This window comes from Rhinopithecus bieti, unplaced genomic scaffold (assembly GCF_001698545.2).
Source record: "Rhinopithecus bieti isolate Rb0 unplaced genomic scaffold, ASM169854v2 scaffold_5022, whole genome shotgun sequence".
Classification (NCBI taxonomy): Eukaryota; Metazoa; Chordata; class Mammalia; order Primates; family Cercopithecidae; genus Rhinopithecus; species Rhinopithecus bieti.
Genome location: NW_016804965.1, coordinates 2588190 through 2607878, shown reverse-complemented (window position 1 = coordinate 2607878; position 19689 = coordinate 2588190). Strand labels below are relative to the sequence as shown.

Here is a 19689-nt window from a genome sequence, read left to right as displayed (position 1 = left end):
TGCATGAGAGGAACAGACCACAAGCTCCCTGGAGGCAGAGTATGGCCTGGGAGCCCAGTAGGGCACCTAGAGGCTAGGCAGACAAAAGTATATGGCCCCGAAAACTAGAGAGCCACCATGCCCAAGGACCCTCTCTTTTCTCCCTGACACAAGGTCTTATAAGAAGGAGGAGGGGCAGGCATGGTGGTTCATGCCTATAATCCCAGCACTTTGAAAGGATGAGGCAGGAGGATTACTTGAGCCTAGGAGTTGGAGGCCAGGCTGGGCAATATAGCAAGACCCTGTCTCTACAGAAGCTTATTTTAAAAAGTTAGTCAAGCATGGTCACATACATCTATAACCCCAGCTATTCAGGAGGCTGAGGTGGGAGGATTGCTTGGGCCTGGGAGTTCGAGGCTGCAGTGAGCTGTGATAGCACCACTGCATTCTAGCCTGGGTGACAGAGTGAGACCCTTTCTGAGGGGGGATGCCACCTGAGAAATGGAGCAAACACTTTTGTCCAAGACAGATTGAACCCTATCTGAAAGGACTTAGAGATTTATTGAATTTAACTGAGCTTTATTTTTGTTCCAGTCAGTGGGCATGGGCTTGGGGAAAAGCCATAATAGTTATAGGCAAAATGAAGAAATTACAATTTCTCTGTGTATCTAAGAGTAGCTTCTGAACTTTTTGACCAGTTACAAACATGATGCTTTCCCTGCATAGAAACCTTCCCTCCCTTCTGCCCTGTTATATATAAAGTTTCAGTGCCACAAAAGAAATAGCACTCAAATATAAAATTCTCTTTTTAATTCTCAGTAAGGCAAGATTCTTCTATAGAAGGGTGCACCCTTACAGATGGAGCAGTGGTGAGCACACACTTGGACAAGGGAGGGAAAGGGGTTCTTATCCCTGATGCATGTGGCCCCTGCTGCTGTGTCGTCCCCCTATTGGCTAGGGTTAGACTGCACAGGCGAAACCAATTCTGATTGGCTAACTTAAAGAGAGTGACAGGATGAGTGGTTTGGTGGGAAAAACGGTTATGACAGAGCAGGTAATGAGAATGAGTCAGGGTGGAGTAGGTAATCGGAATGAGTCAGGGTGGCGCAGGTAATCGGAATGAGTCAGGGTGGAACAGGTAATGGGAATGAGTCAGGGTGGAGTAGGTAATCGGAATGAGTCAGGGTGGAGCAGGTAATCGAAAAAGATTGCTTTATGAAGAAGTTAAGTGTAAAAGTAGACGGCAAGGAATTGAACATACTGACATATTGACTCTTTGAAAAGAAATTTAGAACTCATATCTAACAGCACCTAGCTAACTTCTGCTTGCCCGAGTTTTCCCCAACACCCTGCACTTCATTTAGCCAACCAGTTGTCAGACTTTATTGTAATCATATTTTATTTGAGTGCTTCCTCTGCTAAGCCATAGATTTTTCTGTCTGGTCTATCACTTTATCACTTTGTCCCTAGAACCAAGTACAGTGCTAACATTTTGAAAGTACTTAATAAATGAATGAATGAAGGAGAGGGAAGACTTGCCATATAATTGTGTGACAATGAGAAAGTCACACAGAATCTACAAGGGCATCAACCTGCGCATCTACAAGTGTGAAAAAGTCTCTACCTCCTAAGACTGGTTGCTGTGAAGAGTAAATGGGATGCCAGAGACAAACTACTTAGTATAATTACTGATACTTTGTAATTCAGAAAATCTGAACTGTTATCATTATTATGAGATAATATTCCTACTTAGCCTATAGCTCAGTGCTGTACACATAGTAGGTGTTTAATAAATAGTTGCTAAATAATGAAAATCTGAGTTTCCAAAAGAGATGCCTCTATGTTTCCCAAAAAGAAAACAATAACCCTCTGCTAGAATAAATTCAGTATTACCTTAAATATGAAGCTACCTCATTACACTAAAAGTAAGATTCAGTTTGCTAATGCTCGTCATGAATACGCCTTTAAGAAAACCTTTTAGTTTTTGTTAAGTGGGATATTCTTTTACAAAACATCACCAGACACCTCAGAGAGCAAAATGACAATTGAGGTTATAAATATTATTAATGAAATGTATTAGCCATCACTGGTATATGATCAGTCAATAAATAATATGACTTCCCAGGAGATACATCCCTTCAGGCAAGTGAACTAATGTCTGAAAAAAACAGTCCTTATCTTGAATAGAAAATGAAAGAGACTAAATTTAAAGGACAGCCCTCAGTTCTCATTTCTGCGGATTTCTCTCTGGGGAACTTCATTTCTAATGGGATACTTAACATTTCAATACAAAAGTACAGAATGTACTTTTTGTGATTTATTTAGACCTCATTCTTATGACAGAATATTTTATGGTTTTAAATCTCTTATTACTCACATGCCCAATTTTAGACCAAATCCCCAATGCATAATGTAGGTCAAAGAGAGGTTGTGATTTGTTTATTAATAACCCACTTTTTAGCACCAAGTGAGGCAGTACACCTGAACTTAAAAACTATGAAGTGCCCTTCAATCCTTCCTTTCTTTCTGAATAATTTAGAACAAAAGCCATTAGGTGGGACAAGCAAGCATGGAAGTCCAGGTGCAGCTCAGGAGGCAGTTTGGAGCCTGAGAGGGGAGAGGAAGGTGTCTGCTGGCAGGGAGTGTTGGGTCCTCAAGTGGGATGAGAAGTGCCTCCATGTAGGGTGATGGGGATGACCCTGTATGGGGAAGAACTTCCTGTAGATGAAAAAGGCATCTGCATAGGGATCAGGGTGAAGAGAAAAGAATGGTTGCCTAAAGGAGGCCTGATACCATCGGGAGATATACTGAGGACAACGGGAGGCAGGTTTCTTACTGTTAGAGAAAAGAATTATGGTGATGTTGGATTGGAATTGGAGGTATCAATGTGAACTTAGCGTTTTAATATATATAAACAGATACAAAAATAATCGTAATGTGAATGCGTGTGTGTGTGTGTGTGTACATATTACCTAGCTAATTCTGCTAAGAGGGTGCATTAAGAGAGCACATCTAGCCCCTAGCTTTTGGTTTTTAAAAGTAATTGTCAACTAAAAGGAATCAAGGATTCTTGGAGAAAGGCTGATTTTAGGGCTCTGTGAGATGACCCTGGAACTTACTGTGCTCTCCAAATAAGGAAATACTCAAATAATGATGGAGACATGTCAGAGGCACACAGAAGCCAACTTGAATCTATTCTTACTCTCTAGATCTGGGACAGTTTGAGCACCAAAATACTAATATTGCTGGTAATGATGGTAATTCACTGAATGCAATAAAAATTCCATTAATCCATACTGCCATAAATACATACATAATTAAATGAATGGGGAGAAGCAAAAGCTTTTCCTTGCAGAAGAATGCTGATGAGTAAAGATAGAAGAAATTGTGTAATTTTAAAATTCATCATAATTAATTCATCCAAAAATTTCAATGGCTGCTAAAACTAGTGGGTTAAGTTTTGATTAGAAATAGGGTAGCTTAATTGTTTCAAAATATCTCTCCACAAAATACTAATTAATTACAAAAGAAAGAGGGAAAGATTACAGGGGAGAAGACTGGCAGACACAACCATTAATCAAGTGCTCAAAGCAAACATAACTAGTAATGAGATGAATGCAAACCACACAGCACCTGAGAGGATGCAATGAGAAGACCTCAGCGTCACTTCTGTGATGTCCCTGTCAAAAATAAAATCATGAGGGAATATACAACAAACCCAAATTCAGGAACAGTCTGTAGAACAACTGGCCTGAAATCTTAAAAAAAAAAAAAAATGTTAAGTTCATGAAATTCAAGAAAAGAGTGAGGAACTCCTCCAGATTGAAGGAGATTAGAAACTTGACAACTAAAAGTAACACATAATCCTGGATTAGATCATTTTGTTATAAAGGACATATTTAGGACAGTTGATAAAATCTGAATGGGCTCTGTAGAATAGATGATAGAAATGTATCAGTGTTAAAATTCCTGATTTTGAAGGTTGTGTAGGGGAATATCCTTGTTTGTGGCAATTACAAACAAATATATAGGAGTGAAGGGGCATTCTGTAGCCCACCTTACTCTCAGGTGGTTCAGGAAAAAAAGTACTTCGTAGTTTTCTTGCTAACATTTCTCTAAGGTTGAAATTATGTGTATGTGTGTATATATATAATGTATATGTGTAATACATATTAGTTGAATGTTATGAATCTTGAAAATTTAAGAGCTAGTGCTTTATACAGTGAAATGATACACTGAAAAAAAAAAGCTAGAGGGAAAACCATTTTAAAAGTTGGCAGAGTTTTTGAATGCTCATACCTATATAACACATTAATATATTACTCATCCAGAATATGTTTTTGTACTTCGAGGAGGTGACTTTTACCTTATTTGAAAGGCAAGGTCTTTATAATTATTATATAAAGTTGAATCATGAATAAGTGGACTCTTTATTTTAGAGCTTTATGATTCAAGCAGAACCTGTGGGCTCAAGAGTTCTAAAACTGACCATATTTCAAAGTTGAATTAAACTGTTTAACATTGTAGACACTGGTGTATGTTTTAGTCAACAATCTTTTAGTTGTAAGGACTAGACACCCCAACTAGCTCCAAAAAAAAAAGGCCAAATACAAAAGGCAGTCTCACAAATGAGAGAGCAGGCCCAAGGGACTGGAACTGGGACAGGTAAGTGAAAGGCAAGAGCGGAGACTGCTTGCTGCCTCCTATTCTCTCACTGGAGAAGCAGTCTCTTCTCCCTACTCCTCAGGTGCGGGTATGTAGAGCAACCTCTGGAGTTTTTATGTTGCTATCAAGTTCACTCAAAAACAGAGGCGTCAACCTCCCTTGTTTGACCTCAACACAGCTGTGGACATTTTAGTAAGGGCTACCAAGTGTGCTGCTCTACGATGTGATAACTTAAGGTGAACCAAGAGGACTTTACTTATATTTTAAGAATGACTTCTTTGCTTCTTAGTTCTTCTCATTGTAAAACAAGTGTTTGGAACTAGACCTAAAATATCTTAGTCTGCAGCTCTAAAATTTTAATCTCTGAAGAACTTTAAGTTAATAGAAATTTTGGTGGGCAGGAGAGAGGACAATGGAGGAGGTAAATGGGGCAAAAAGGAAACAGAAAAATAAGACAAGGTATCAGTCACGATAGTGTACCATGAATGAGAAGTATGCTGTATACTCTCTACAGCTAAGATCCAGTACTGGACATATGTACACATGTACATAGTCATCCAGGGTTGAATCATGCAGACAGAGCTGGGTGCATAGTTCATATGTCCAAAGCCAAGAAGAATGCAGCAAACAGTGTGATATTGAGATCTTTAAAGAAAGCCATTTAATTATCTTTATTATAAGATACAAACTAAGTCTTAAAGAAAGGAAAAGATCTAGAGCCAGGAAGACTGGAGAGAGGATGGACTTCGAAGAGAAATCACATGACTGTTGTTTGGAAAGGTGATTGGAGTGAGCCAGTTACCTTGAGTTGCTGTAGAGACTCATTGAATGTTAAAACTGGAAAGATGCTTAAATATCATTTGGTATATTAAGTACAGGAACATGAAAAGATTTTTTATCCTTGTTATATGCAAAATGTCTGAATATGAATTTCTTGATGTGAAAGTATATAGCATCCATGAGATGACTAAGTAGGTTTTGTTTTTTGTTTTTTTGTGGTTTTTTTTTTTTTTGATGCAGTCTTGCTCTGTTGCCCAGGCTGGAGTGCAATGGTGTGATTTTGGCTCACTGCAACCTCTGCCTCCCAGGTTCAAGTGATTCTTCTGCCTCAGCCTCTCAAATAGCTGGGACTACAGGCACGTGCCACCAAGCCCAGCTAATTTTTGTATTTTTAGTAGAGACAGGGTTTCACCATATTGGCCAGGCTGGTCTCGAACTCCTGACCTCGCGATCCGCCTGCCTTGGCGTCCCAAAGTACTGGGATTACAGGCATGAGCCACAGCACCCCGCCAAGATTCCCTAAGTAGTTTTTAATCCAAAAGTAATAAAGAATCATTTATTTTTTCCAGTCCCCTAAATTAAACAATGAGAAAACAAGAGCCTGCAGAAGGAAAAGGACTTGCTGAAGGGCACACTTTAATATTCCATTTGCTGGAGATTTACAATGGTTCTGAAATATACTAACCGAAGAGTTTTGCATATATTTGTTAAATACTATTTAATTAAATAAGATTGTCAACTATAGCATTCTGTTAACTTTGTGGATTATTTTTGTTTTTGTTCTTGAGATAGCATCTCACTCTGTCACCCAGGTCAGAGTACAGTGATGCAGTCTTTCGACTCACTGTAACCTCTGCCTCCCTGGCCCAGGGGACTATTTACATATTAAAGATGATTATTTCTGGCCCAGGGTGGTGGCTCACACTTGTAATGCCAGCACTTTGGGAGGCAGAGGCGTGTGAATCGCTTGAGCCAAGGAGTTCAAGAACAGCCTGGGCAACATGATGAAACCCTGTCTCTACTAAAAATACAAAATAAAAGTCAGCTGGGTGTGGTAGTGTGTGCCTGTAGCCAATTACTCGGGAGACTGAGATGGAAGAATCACCTGAACCCAGGAAATCGCGGATACAGTGAGCTGTGATTGCACCACTGCAGTCTAGCCTGGGCGATGGAAGTGAGACCACGTCTAAAAAAATTTTTAAAAAAAGAAAAGAAAAGATGATGATTTATATTGTTAGTTTACATTATTTAAATAAAAACCATTTTGACAAACTAGAAAACGTAGAGGAAATGGACACATTCCCATAAGCATACAAACCACCTAGATTAAATCAGAAAGAAATGGAAACCTTAAACAAACCAGTAACGAACAGCAAGATTGAACTAGTAATTTTAAAACCGTCAACAAAAAAAGTCCAGGACCAGACGTATTCACTGAATTCTATCAGACATTCAAAGAAGAATTGATACAAATCCCACTGAAACTATTCCGAAAGACTGAGAAAGAAGGAATCCTCCCTAAATCATTCTATGAAGCTGGTATCACCCTGATACCAAAAGCTGGAAAGGACACAACTACAGACCAATTTCCCTAATGAACATTGATGCAAAAATCCTCAACCAAATACTAGCTAACTGAATCCAACAGCACATCAAGAAAGTAATTCATCATAAGCAAGTGGTTTTCATCCCAGGGATGCAGGGATAGTTTAACATACACAAGTCAATAACTGTAATGAATCACATAAACAGAATTAAAACCCAGAACCATATGATCATCTCAATAGATGCAGAAAAAGTATTTAACAAAATCCATCATCCCTTTATGATAAAAACTCAACAAACTAGGCACGTAAGGCACTTATCTCAAAATAATAAAAGCCATCTATGACAAACACACAGCCACCATCATACTGAATGGGGAAAAGTTGAAACCTTTCCCCCTGAACAGGAACAAGACAAGTATGCCCACTTTCACTATCCCTATTCGACATAGTTCTGGAAGTGCAGAGCAATTAAGCAAGAGAAAGAAATAAAGGGCATCCAAATTGGAAAAGAGGAAGTCCAACTTGGCTGTTTGCAGATAATATGATTGTATACCTAGAAAATCCTAAGACTCCTCCAAAAAACTTAGATTTGATAAATTAATTCAGTCAAATCTTAGGTTACAAAGTCAATGTACACAAATCAGTAGCCCTGCTACACCAAAATGACCAAGCTAAGAATCAAATTGAGGACTCAATCTGTTTACAATAGCTGCAAACAAAATAAAAATACTCAGGAATATACTTAACTAACCAGGTGAAAGATCTCTACAAGGAGAACTACAAAACACTGCCAAAAGAAATCATACGTGACACAAGCAAATGGAAATGCATCTCATGCTCATGGATTGGGAGAATCAATATTGTCAGAATGACTGTACTGCCTGAAGCAATCTACAGATTCAATGTCATTCCCATCAAAATACCAATATTATTTTTCACAGAATTAGAAAAAATGATTCTAAAATTAATATGGAACCCAAAGGAGCCCAAATAGCCAAAGCAATCCTAAGCAAAAAACAAAACAATACAAAAAAAACTGAACAAAAACAAAAAAACAAATCAGGGCGCATCACATTACTGGACTTCAAATTATACTACAAGGCTGTAATTACCAAAACAGCATGGTACAGGTATGAAAGTATGCACATAGACCAATGGAACAGAACAGAGAACTCAGAAACAAAGCCAAATACGTACAGCCAACTGATCTTTGACAAAGCATACAAAAACATAAATTGGGAAATAGATACCCTATTTAATAAATGGTGCTGGCAAAACTGGCAAACCACATGTAGAAGAATAAAACCAGAACTCTATCTCTCACCTTATACAAAAAGCAACTCATGATGGATCAGAGACTTAAATATAACACCTGGACCTATTAAAAATTCTAGGAGACAACATTGGAAAACTTTTCTAGACATCGGCCTAGGCAAAGAATTCATGACTAAGACCCCAAAAGCAAATGCAACAACAACAAAAATAAATAAATGGGATCTAATTAACTAAAATTCTTCTGCACAGCAGAATAAACAGACAAACCAAAGAATGGGAGACAATATTTGCAATCTATACATCCAACAAAGGATTAATATCCTGAATCTACAAGGAGCTCAAATCACCAAGAAAAATAAAGTAAGTCCATTAAAAAGTGGGCAAAGGACATGAATAGACATTTCTCAAAAGAAAATATATGAAGACCAACAAACATATGAAAAACTGTTCAACATCATTAATCATCAGGGAAATGCAAATTAAAACCACAATGAGATATACCACCATAATCCTGCAAGAATGGCCATTACTAAAAAGTCTGAATACAATAGATGTTAGCAGGGATATGGGGAAAAGGGAATACTTATACACTGCTGGTGAAAGTGTAAATTAGTATAACCTCTATGCAAAATAGTATGGAGATTCCTTAAAGAGCTATTAATAAAAGTAGATCTACCATTTGATCCAGCAATCCCACTACTGGATATCTACCCAAAGGAGAAGAAGTCATTATATGAAAAAGACACTTGTACTTGTTTGTTTATAGCAGCATAATTCAGTTTCAAAGATGTGGTACCAACCTAAATGCCCATCAGCTAATGAATGTATAAAGAAAATGTTCCATGTATACACCATGGAATACTATTCAGCCATTAAAAGCAATAAAATAACGTCTTTTGCAACAACTTGGATGGAGCTGGAGGCCATTATGCTAAGTGAAGTACCACAGGAGTGGAGAACCAAAAACCAAATATTCTCACTTATAAGTAGGAGCTAAGCTATGAGTATGCAAAAGCATACAGAGTGATAGAATAGACTTTAGAGACTCAGAAGAGAGTGAGCAGGAGCGGGGCTAGGGATAAGAAAACTACACCTTAGGTACAACGTACACTACTCGGGTAATGGGTGCACTAAAATCTCAGAATTTACCACTATATAATTCATTCATGTATCAAATAAACACTTGTACATGAAAAGTTATTGAAATCAAAATAAAATAAAAAATAAAAACTATTTTAAACTGAGAGTTGTCTAACCAATGTGGAAGTCTTAGACTTTTTAAAAATGTCAACTGTAGAACTGGGTTTTAAACTTCATATAACTTGCAGAAATGGGAGCGCAAAACTTTTGCTTGTTACTACACATCAATATAAAAGTCTTATTTAACTTTAAAAAATCCACCAATTTAAATATTAATCTGAGTTCAAAATATTAATCTGATTTCAAAAACACCTTCACAGAAATATCCAGAATATAGTCTTACCAAATACCGTTTGACTTATGCAATAGGAAATAGGGTTGCCGTATAGCCATGGAACAGTCTAGGAAGCATTGTTGGATGACCTAAAATAGCCATGGCCCTCCCAAGTTGACACATAAAAGTAACTATCACAGTGTCTTAACCTCATCAACAAAATAATAATATTAGATGGTATAATACAATTTATGACCCGTTTATGTTAACAAAATTCTGTATTTTTATAGTTTCAGTTCGCATTCCTACAGTATTTTGTTATTAACAATGACAAAAACATATGCTTTTCTCCCTGCTCTATTGAGATGTCAAAGGTTATAGCAAATTGAATTCCCAGAAGTTTTCTGGTCTATTTGAGCCACAATGGAAAAACACATATTTGATGTTTCTGCTGTCTTTCTAAGACCCTAAGAGTTTTCTTAACTACAAGAATAAAGCCTGCATGTTTCTCTCCCTAAAAATAGCATTTATGCTATAGGGAATGGAGTTGCTGTACAGCCGTGGAATAGCCCAGGAAGCCTTGTTGGACAGAACTAAAATAGCCTGAAAATTCCCTAGCAAAGCAAAAGACTGAAGAAGCATTAACATAAACCCTAACCCCTATAATGTTCCTGTGGCTTTGACCTTTAATAGATTATTGCTCTTTCTATTAGTCTGTTTTCTGTTCAGCCTTTGTCCTTTTTGACCTCTTTTTCCTTTCCATATCTTCTCATTATCCCAGCACTCTGCCTGGAATTTTCCACCCATCAGCAGCTTCTCTCTTGAGTTGATTATGTAACTGTTTATCTTGGTGACTTATTCCTTTAGTTACTCTCTAGACAAGATGATTTTCCTAATCTTCTTTACTTCCTTGGGCTTCTTAACCCATACTTTGGATCCCTGTTGCCTTTAAATGTAATTTATGTCAATCATTTTAATAGAATTTTGGATTTTCCATCTTAGCTATTTTCTTGTGGGAATTTACACTAAGTAAAAATGTCATTTGTCCTCAGGAGAGTGACTTTTCTTTTCAGCTTAAGTTTACTAACCTGAAAATGAGCAAGTTAGAATTTATGACCATTAAGTTATCTTCTAGCTATGAAGCTAGTTGATTGTGTTAGTTAAGTGATCTTGAAGTTTAACAGGCATTGCATAGCAGTCAAAAAACATGAAATTTAGTAAATTCCTTCTTCTGTCACTTGTTCATAGTTGGGCATGTGTCCTGTTTCTTATGTTACACTCCTCACTCTTCTGCCCGAGTGTATTTCCAATACTGAAACACCCATTTGCTTGCATATGGCCTTTGAATTTCATGGTAAAAGTCAAACGCCATCTTGGAGAAATAAAATATATCTCCATTTTAAATCTCCATTAGTACCTTTCCTCTATTTGGCTTATAAGATAAGCAACCAAAGCCTAAAATTAATATGACTCTGGGGAGGCACTTTCCAAAGCAGGGAAATCAGGTAGAGAAAGCCCATGATTTGGGTTTAACCCATCAAGTCCAGAGCAAGGTGAAGGGTAGGAGCTCTGTACGGTCAGATAACCAGGACCCCTTGTGTGAGGAGCAGGAGTGTGAAAATCGAGAAAAGAAACTGTACTCCTAATTCTCTTGAAGGTCAGTGAGGAGGGTATCTAACAAGGTGGAATTAATGGAATGACATGAATGAAATATTTGATTATACCTCTTTATTGTAGCCCTTCAGTCTGTAATCTCTCTAAAGGAAGAGAACTCGTTCTGTTAATGATGTTGGTTTAAATAGATATAGTTAATTTGAAACTTCTAGTCAGATAAGGTGTGATTTGCCCAGGTTTAGTAGATGGAAAATAATTTTATGAAGATTCACAAGTGACCTACTATGTGCATAACACCATATAGGACATTCTCAAACTTGCTGGAATTTGTTAGTGGGCAGGGACAGGAAGAGGGCAGGGAGGAAGCATGCCATTCAAATAACAATTACATGCCAAAATATGTAAAATTGTTTACAATGTAGAATATAGAAAGAAATAGGGATCAGTATAATTGGAGCAGATTAAAAGCCAGCATGGGGGAATTAAGACTTGAAATGGGGCTTTAGGAAGGAGCAGGATTTGGCGTTGAGAAAGAGAAAATAGGAGGACCATTCTGCCTTTTGACTCTGCAGAAATCCTGATTTAGGATCCTTTAATGTGACGTTAGGGCCAGTGGCAGCTTTGAGGAAATAGAATTTTCATATTAGTTTGCAAAAAAGACTATAGCAATTGAAAGCTCTTTATATGAGTAATTAATGCAAAAAAGTACATCTTGTCTCTTCCTCTAGGTGTGTCTGCACAGCTTACCAGTACCCGGCACCATCGGAACACATCCGTAGGAACACCGTTTTGGATGGCTCCTGAGGTCAGATAGAGTTTTGAGGGAGACAAACGTAATAGCTGATCCTGTCTGACTTTCCTTTTTATGTGTACTCTAGCTCCGTAAGCATTTTGGAATATAACAGAGGAAGCTCTCAGTTGTGTTATTTTCACGTGAGATTTTTACATGTGTGAGGAGGTACCTGGGAGGTGGTCAGTAAATGGGCTGTGAATGAACACATGAATCAGTGAAAGAGGGAATGAGTAAATCAGATGATGTAAAGAGAAACTACTTCCAGGTTTGTTTTTTCATTAAATTTAGGTGTTTACCGTGTAGCTGTACTAATGATATTTACATTATATTTTAAAATTATAATAGAAATATAATATTATGAGAACCCCTATCCTTTGTGGGATCAGATTCAGGTCCATTAACCTATATGGCAGGTTCCTGTGTTGAGACACTCTGCCTGGGGGCTATGCTCAGCTTTAGTAAATTCTTTACATCATTACCTTTGGGACGTTGCAGATAAACTGCTAAAATAGTTGAGGTAAAAGGTTTTCAAGAGTCATCTTCTACCCCCATCCCTATTAATGATTTTAATCTTTTTAATTATGCTTATCACTTATAATGGACCCTTATTTTTGAAGACTGTCTCTACAACTGTTGGGGAAAGTGCTGCTATTTATCTCCAATTTTCTAGGGAGTGAAGGGAGGAGAAGTAATTAATATACTGTATTAATATTTTCAAATCTTATAAATAAATTTGAGGATTAAATGCTGGTATGCTGTTTTTATTTGAATACTTGTTTAATTATTACTTGCAAAACAAGTTAAAATGTAAACGTAGTACAAAATATGGACAGAGGATGAAGTATTTTAAGAAACTTAAAAAAATCCACAATGGATTAAAAAAAATTTTTTAACAAGGAGCATATCTTAGAAAAAAATAGAAAGTATCGTCATATAAGCAAAATCAAAAATTGAATAAGAGAATCTCAAAGGAGAGTTTCTTTAGAGTTTGTTTTGATATATTACTAGTGTTTTTTAAACTTACAAAAAATTACAAAATGAGAAGTTAATAAAACCTAGTTATAATACCAAATATTGCATTTTGTTTGCATATATTATTAATAGAATAAATAATATTACATATAATATTATTGTATAATATTCTAGCTTTGTGGGTTTTGTATGTTTATTATAACAAGCCATTATTCAATATTTAAATTTCCATTTAGTAAAAACACATTAATATGCAATTATTAGACAGTCATTTTTCTGATGTCAGTTTTATTGTTAATAAACCTATAGTAGCACAGTAGGGCTTGAAAGTTTTTTCTGGCTTAGCAAACTAATGGATATAATAGATATGAAAAAAAGTTCACTACAGTTTTTTTCAAGCTGTCATGGAAATACGTGTTTGAGATTTTGTTCTTATTATATTCATCTTTCTGTAATAAATATTTTCTAACCTTGAAGAACATATTTTAAATAATCAGCTTTCTAGTTAATCAAGATATTCCATATCTACCACTCTATCGTATTAATAGCAAATGTCTAAGAATTAGAAAGCAATAAGGTAAACAAATATATGTATATATTCACCATAATGGCATAGAAGTATTTCAGTGTTTTTAGAGCCCAGGAGGCAAGGTTGTTCAAATCAATTATCACTTGAAAAGTGAAATTCTTGATTTGGCATGTTTAAATTAAATTCTATATCAAAAGTAGTATTTGCTGGTTACATAAAGACATCCTCTGCCAGGATGAAGGGAACAAGGGAATTAGCGACTGTAGTAGGTGACCATACAACTTATCATACAAACCAGGACACCTTGGAGAGTGAAAGGGGATGATATTTATTATGATTCTAGGACTACAAGCATTAAACAAGAATGTCCCAGGCAAACTGGGACATAAATTCACCTGAGCCTATGGGGAGATATCCTCTGACCACACATGTAAATTCATAAAATAATGTATTATCCTGAAAATAATTTTCCTTGGGAAAAAAATGATGGGGCAAAAGACATTATTTTACACTCTAGCAAACAAAGTTATATTAGACAACAGAATGAGAAATTCATATGAATGCATTTTTTAATTTTTAACAGCTTTATAGAGGTATAACTATAGAATTAAGTCATTTAACATATACAATATTCTGATTTTTAATGTATATTCACAGGGTTGTGCAGTCATCATCACAGTCATTACAAATGTTTTTGCTCCCCCTCAAAGAAACATAGTAGTCATTAGCATTCACTCCTCATCTTTGCCTAAGCCCCCTTACTCTAAGCAACCATTAATCTATTTTCTGTCTCTGTGGACTGGCCTTTTCTGGATATTTTAAATAAATTGAATCATACAATATATGGCCCTGTGTCTGGCTTCTTTTACCTAGTGTAATGTTTTCAGGGTCATCCATGTAGAAGTATGTATTAATGCATCACTCATTTTTAGAGTTGAATAATATTCCATTGTATGTGTAGACCACATTATGTTTATCCATTTGTCAGTTGATGAACATTTGGGTGTTTATCACTTTTTGTTATTATGAGCAATATTGCTATGAATATTTGCCACATGAATTTTTAATGTAAAACTTAGGACTTTACTGTTTCCCTCAGTACTTCAGGCTATGCTCTCTGATTTCAGCAGTTCACTCTCATGTGATATTGAAAATACTTTCATAGAAAAGGTTAAGAAGCACTGTGTATGATGATGTCCCATCATACTAACTCTAAGTTGAGAAACTATTCTCTCTCTTTCTTTATATATAGACATATATATATATGCACATGTATGCACATGCATAATTTATTTATGTATGCATTTATTATTGTCCTTCAGGTACTACTTAGAAATGAATTGGTTAATGGTCTTCTTATTTGCCCATAAACTCGCCACCCACGCCAGAACCAGAATATTACCCATAGTATGCACTGGCCTCTATCTCTTCATCTATTCCAACTCCTCACCTCTTCTCAAGAGTGTCTGTTGCCCCATATGTTGTGTTTATCATTGCCTTCTTTTTTTTTTTTTAATCACACTGATATGCTTATAACTAAACTGTTTCCTGTCATTGCCATTAGTGTCAGGTATTAATAAGGATTTATTTATGAAGGAGTCAACTTTCCTGGATGACATGTGTGTAAATGTTACCAACTGAATTCTAGTGTGCCCACAGATGGATTTTTTAAATGTGTTAAGCCTGATGTTAAGTGAAGTCAGAAGGTGAGATATCGTTTCCAAAAAGGCCTTAGATTTTTCACTTTGTATATTATTTTACAGTACTGTATTAAAATGACACAATTCTAATCTGCCATCATTCCAAAATTATTTTTTGTTTTTCTTGTGGGTTGGCATGTGCAAAACATAAAATTTAAAAAATGCAAAAAGATGATTCTTAAAATGTAAAGTTGAATTTCCTTTTTGTGTTTATTGATGTTGATAATTACCATTCACAATCAATCTGCATTTATACTTACACATTTACAGCTAAATTGGGAAGTAATCAATGCAATAATTTCTCTATATAATACAATCTTACAATATTACAAAAACAAATTCCTCTTTTTTCCTTGTCTCTCAATTACATCTTTTGATTACTACATGTTTTTAAACCTGGTTGCAGTTTTACAATTTAGGGTGGCCTCAGATAGGCTGTTGGTAAAGCTACATCAAGGTTTATTTTTATTCAGTTTTCTTTTATTAGTGGCTTAAAGCTTTTGCATTCCTCCAAACTTGTCTTATTCCTCCCTTAGGTAGCCTTGCCTTCTAGTTGCCAGTAGAGATCAAGGCCATCTAACTAGACAGCCCTCAAGCATGTTTACCTTTATTTCCTCCACTTTTAATTCTTCAAAAACATAGCCCTCATCTTTTCATTCCCTCAATAGATATTTATTGAGTGACTACCACTGCCCAGTCTTTAGCTGTGCATTTGATCCCATCCCTTTCCATTTGGGACACAATTTCTTTCCTCTTCTTGTTCTATATTTTCAAAAATATTTTTCATAGACTTCTTCCCTTATATTTGTAAACCTCCTAAGGTATTATCTGTTCCCAGAACAAAAATACTACTACTAATAATAATTTAATCTTTTATTCTCCTCCTAAGTTACTGCCTTCGTCTTTACTTATAGCTGTCAAACTTCACCAGTTTAAAAAGTTAATGCTTTGTTCTAAGTATTTTATTACATGCTTGTTAAGGTCACAAACTTCACCTTTTGGTGGTGTGGTTTTCTACTAGGTGATTGCGTGTGAACAGCAATTGGATACCACTTATGATGCCAGATGTGACACTTGGTCCCTGGGTATAACGGCCATTGAGTTGGGTGATGGAGATCCTCCACTAGCTGACCTGCATCCCATGAGAGCACTCTTCAAAATACCAAGGTCAGATGACTAACATTGGGTCCAGTATCTGCAGCCCGTTTTTCTTCCTCCAGCCACTGAGTGTTCATCATGCTCTTCATGGAGATGTTCAGATACATTCCAACAAGTTGGGAGCAGAAGAGCCTGGAATATTATTCTGCTTCTTCTGAGACATTGTATTTGTTCAGTAGTTGCATTTCCCTGGTCTAAGTAAAAGAGCTTTCTCTTGATAATCAGTGTGTCTTTCTCTCTTTTGCTAGGATTTGATATCAGAAAATAGCATTTCCTCCCACTCTTTATCAGTTCCTCAATGAGTCAGTGAGGCATCAGAGTCCATAGCTTGTACAAGTGTTTTGCTTTGCTTTACCTACCAATCTAGTAATATTTTACTACTTGCTAAGATTTCCCTTCGTTCAGAACTTTAAAATAATATTATTAAGAAAATTATATACAAAATTTATCCAGAAAATAATGATTTTAAACATGTTAATATTTTGAATAATGTTAATATAAAACAATAAATTTAGAAGAATAACCTCTTTTGGTGCCATGAAAACACTTGACTATTTATGTACCTCCCACCCCTTCATGTGTGTATCAACAGATTTTCCCCTACTGTCCTATTAACTAATTTCTTTAAATACTATTTTCTATGAGTGGTGGTTAGTCCCTAGATGTTTCAGATAACTAATGTGAAAAGACTGCCTATAATTATTAAATATGTTATTTTAAAATATCTTTTTAAGGATTTTGCCTTAATTATAACGCAGTGCACACCTAGAGCCTGTGATGACAGGGATCTGAAACATTAGAATATTTGGCATCTAACTAAATTATTATAAGACCAAAACATTTGAATTCATTTTTGCCTTTGAATTTCTTGTCCTATCTATATGTTCCAAATTATAATACCTTGGCTATATATCATCCTTTTACATACTGCTTATTTTGTAAGTGGAGAAACAACATTACAGAAAATAATGGAAAACCTTCTGTATACTAAATCCAAGACATTTCATTAATTTTGAAGAAAGCAGGAAAAAAATCTGTAGTTTCTAACTCCTATTGTCATTCAGTATGTAAGGTGAAGTTGTGTACTGCCTTAGCTGTTTTAATTGTGGATTAAACCATCATATTTAGTCTGATGTTATTACTCTTGGTGATAATGCCACATGAAGGAAGGATGACACTGTTGATAGATATTGTACCTAGGTAACAGGCAATGTGCAAAGTAATTCTAGGAACTGCATCATCTTGGTTATTTCTTAATTATGTCTACTACCAGTGGAATTCCAAGAATACTGACTATGGTAATATGGAGAAAAAGAGGATCTGAAAAGCTACCCAGTTCTGAGTGTTCTGAAATAATCCACACTTTGTTATTCAAAACAAGCCAATAAATCTCATAAAAGGACATTTTCAGGAGGAGCAGAAGCAAAACAACATTTCTGCAGAAAAGAATTACTTCTTTTAATGTGCAAATTAGCAATCTTCAAATTGTCCTCAGGATTGTGAAATGAGCTTAGTCGTGATCTGGGGTAGATGAGTAGCTGCACTTTTCTTTAATGAGCCTGTACAAACTGTACATTAATTTCATTATAAGCTATTTAAGGAGTAATGCAGAACTGAAGACAAAGTATTTCCATTTCACTAATGAAAACAAAGAGCTGTTAGAATTAACATAAAGCAGCACTTCAGCAAATTCGACTATCATGGTTGATCAATGTTGCTTGATTGCAGAGTTAGATCAGCCTCATTTTCAAGTGATGTTCCTTTGTATTCAACGAATGTGCCAAAAAATACATTTGTTCAGCTTAAACTGAAAGGAATTAATAAAATTGTTAAAGTTGTATTCACAGCTTTATCGCTAATAATATTTTTCAGTTCCTTAACACTTTGTAACATGTTTCCTGCTGTGTGTCCATTAACAACAGAACAACTCATAAGGGCATTCTGCTGTGCCACTCCCTGGCACACTTTCCTTCATATTCCAAACAGGCCACTTCTGTGTTCCCTGGATGTTCCTCAGAGACTTCATTGGGACTCATAGGAAAAAAAAAAACCTTTTCCCCAGCATCTATTGTTTCTATTCTGTTAAGTATTGATGTTTCTCCCTAGAGCTAGGTAAAAGCAAGAAGACTCTTTAAAAGAAAAAAATTAGTAGTTGGAAAAATCAGGTCATATGTTAAGTGCTTTCAGAGAAACAAAGATTGTGTCATTTTGTATAAAGAAAGATGTGTAATGATTTATCTGTCTTGGAATTGGAAAAAGATGGAATCCTTGATTACAACTGGCAGAACCTGTGATTGCATTAGTCTATCTCATTTTGCACTGACTGACCAATACGCAGAATCTAACACTGATTCTTATTTTTCTAGGAATCCACCTCCAAAACTAAGGCAGCCTGAGCTATGGTCAGCAGAATTCAATGACTTCATAAGCAAGTGAGTAAAAAGAGTGTTTTAAAAAACCAAAGAAATTCCCTCCTGCTATGTAACTAAATATCCTCCTGTTGCTTCTTATCTGTTAAACGGCCCCAGAGATTTCTATTATTTTCTTCAAAGGAAGCATCTATAGTGTCTTTTAAATGTTCTGTGAATTTACCATTGCTCAGATAATGGCCTTAGGGTCATGTTTATTCACTTATCAATAGCTATGCTTCTGTGGACCCTTTATAATCAATGGACATGGTCTTCTGTTCACCTGTGTTTTGCCTGTGAGTGTCATTTCGTATGAGATGGGTCTCAGCATACTATTAGGTTTTGCTTCTTTATCCAGCTTTATCCTCTGTGCCTTTTAATTGGGGCATTTAGCTCGTTTACATTCAATGTTAGTATTGGCATGTGTGGATTTGATCCTGTCATCATGTTGTTAGCTGGTTGTTATGCAGACTTGTTTGTGTGGCTGCTTATAGTGTCACTGGTCTATGTACCTAACTGTGTTTTTGTAGTGGCCAGTCATGGCCTTTGCTTTCCATATTTAGCACTCTCTTCAGGACTTGTTCTAAGGCAGGCCTGTTTGTAATGAATTCCCTTCACATTTGCTTGTCTGAAAAGGATCATATTTCTCCTTTGCTTATGGAACTATAGATGCTTCCACACAGATCCTCAATGGAACTTAGTGTCTGATGTATTTCTTCCAGTTTCCCCTCTGAGAAACATTTCCTGGTTTCTGCCAAGCAGTTAGTATTCTGTCCTGGTTGCTATTGGTTTGGTTTCTCTTCCTCTATTAACATTGCCAATTGTATTTAGCTTACCTGTTTTGACATCTTTCTC

At 36.1% G+C, this 19689-nt stretch overlaps 1 protein-coding gene across 1 annotated transcript in view; it reads left to right on the top strand.

Annotated features, from left to right (window-relative positions):
- The window catches only part of MYO3A (myosin IIIA), a 271870-nt gene that overhangs the window by 65518 nt on the left and 186663 nt on the right, over positions 1-19689 (top strand). Inside the window, 3 exon segments of the mRNA XM_017870799.1 lie at positions 12003-12079; positions 16290-16435; positions 18793-18858. Coding sequence (XP_017726288.1) covers positions 12003-12079; positions 16290-16435; positions 18793-18858 — 289 coding nt within the window.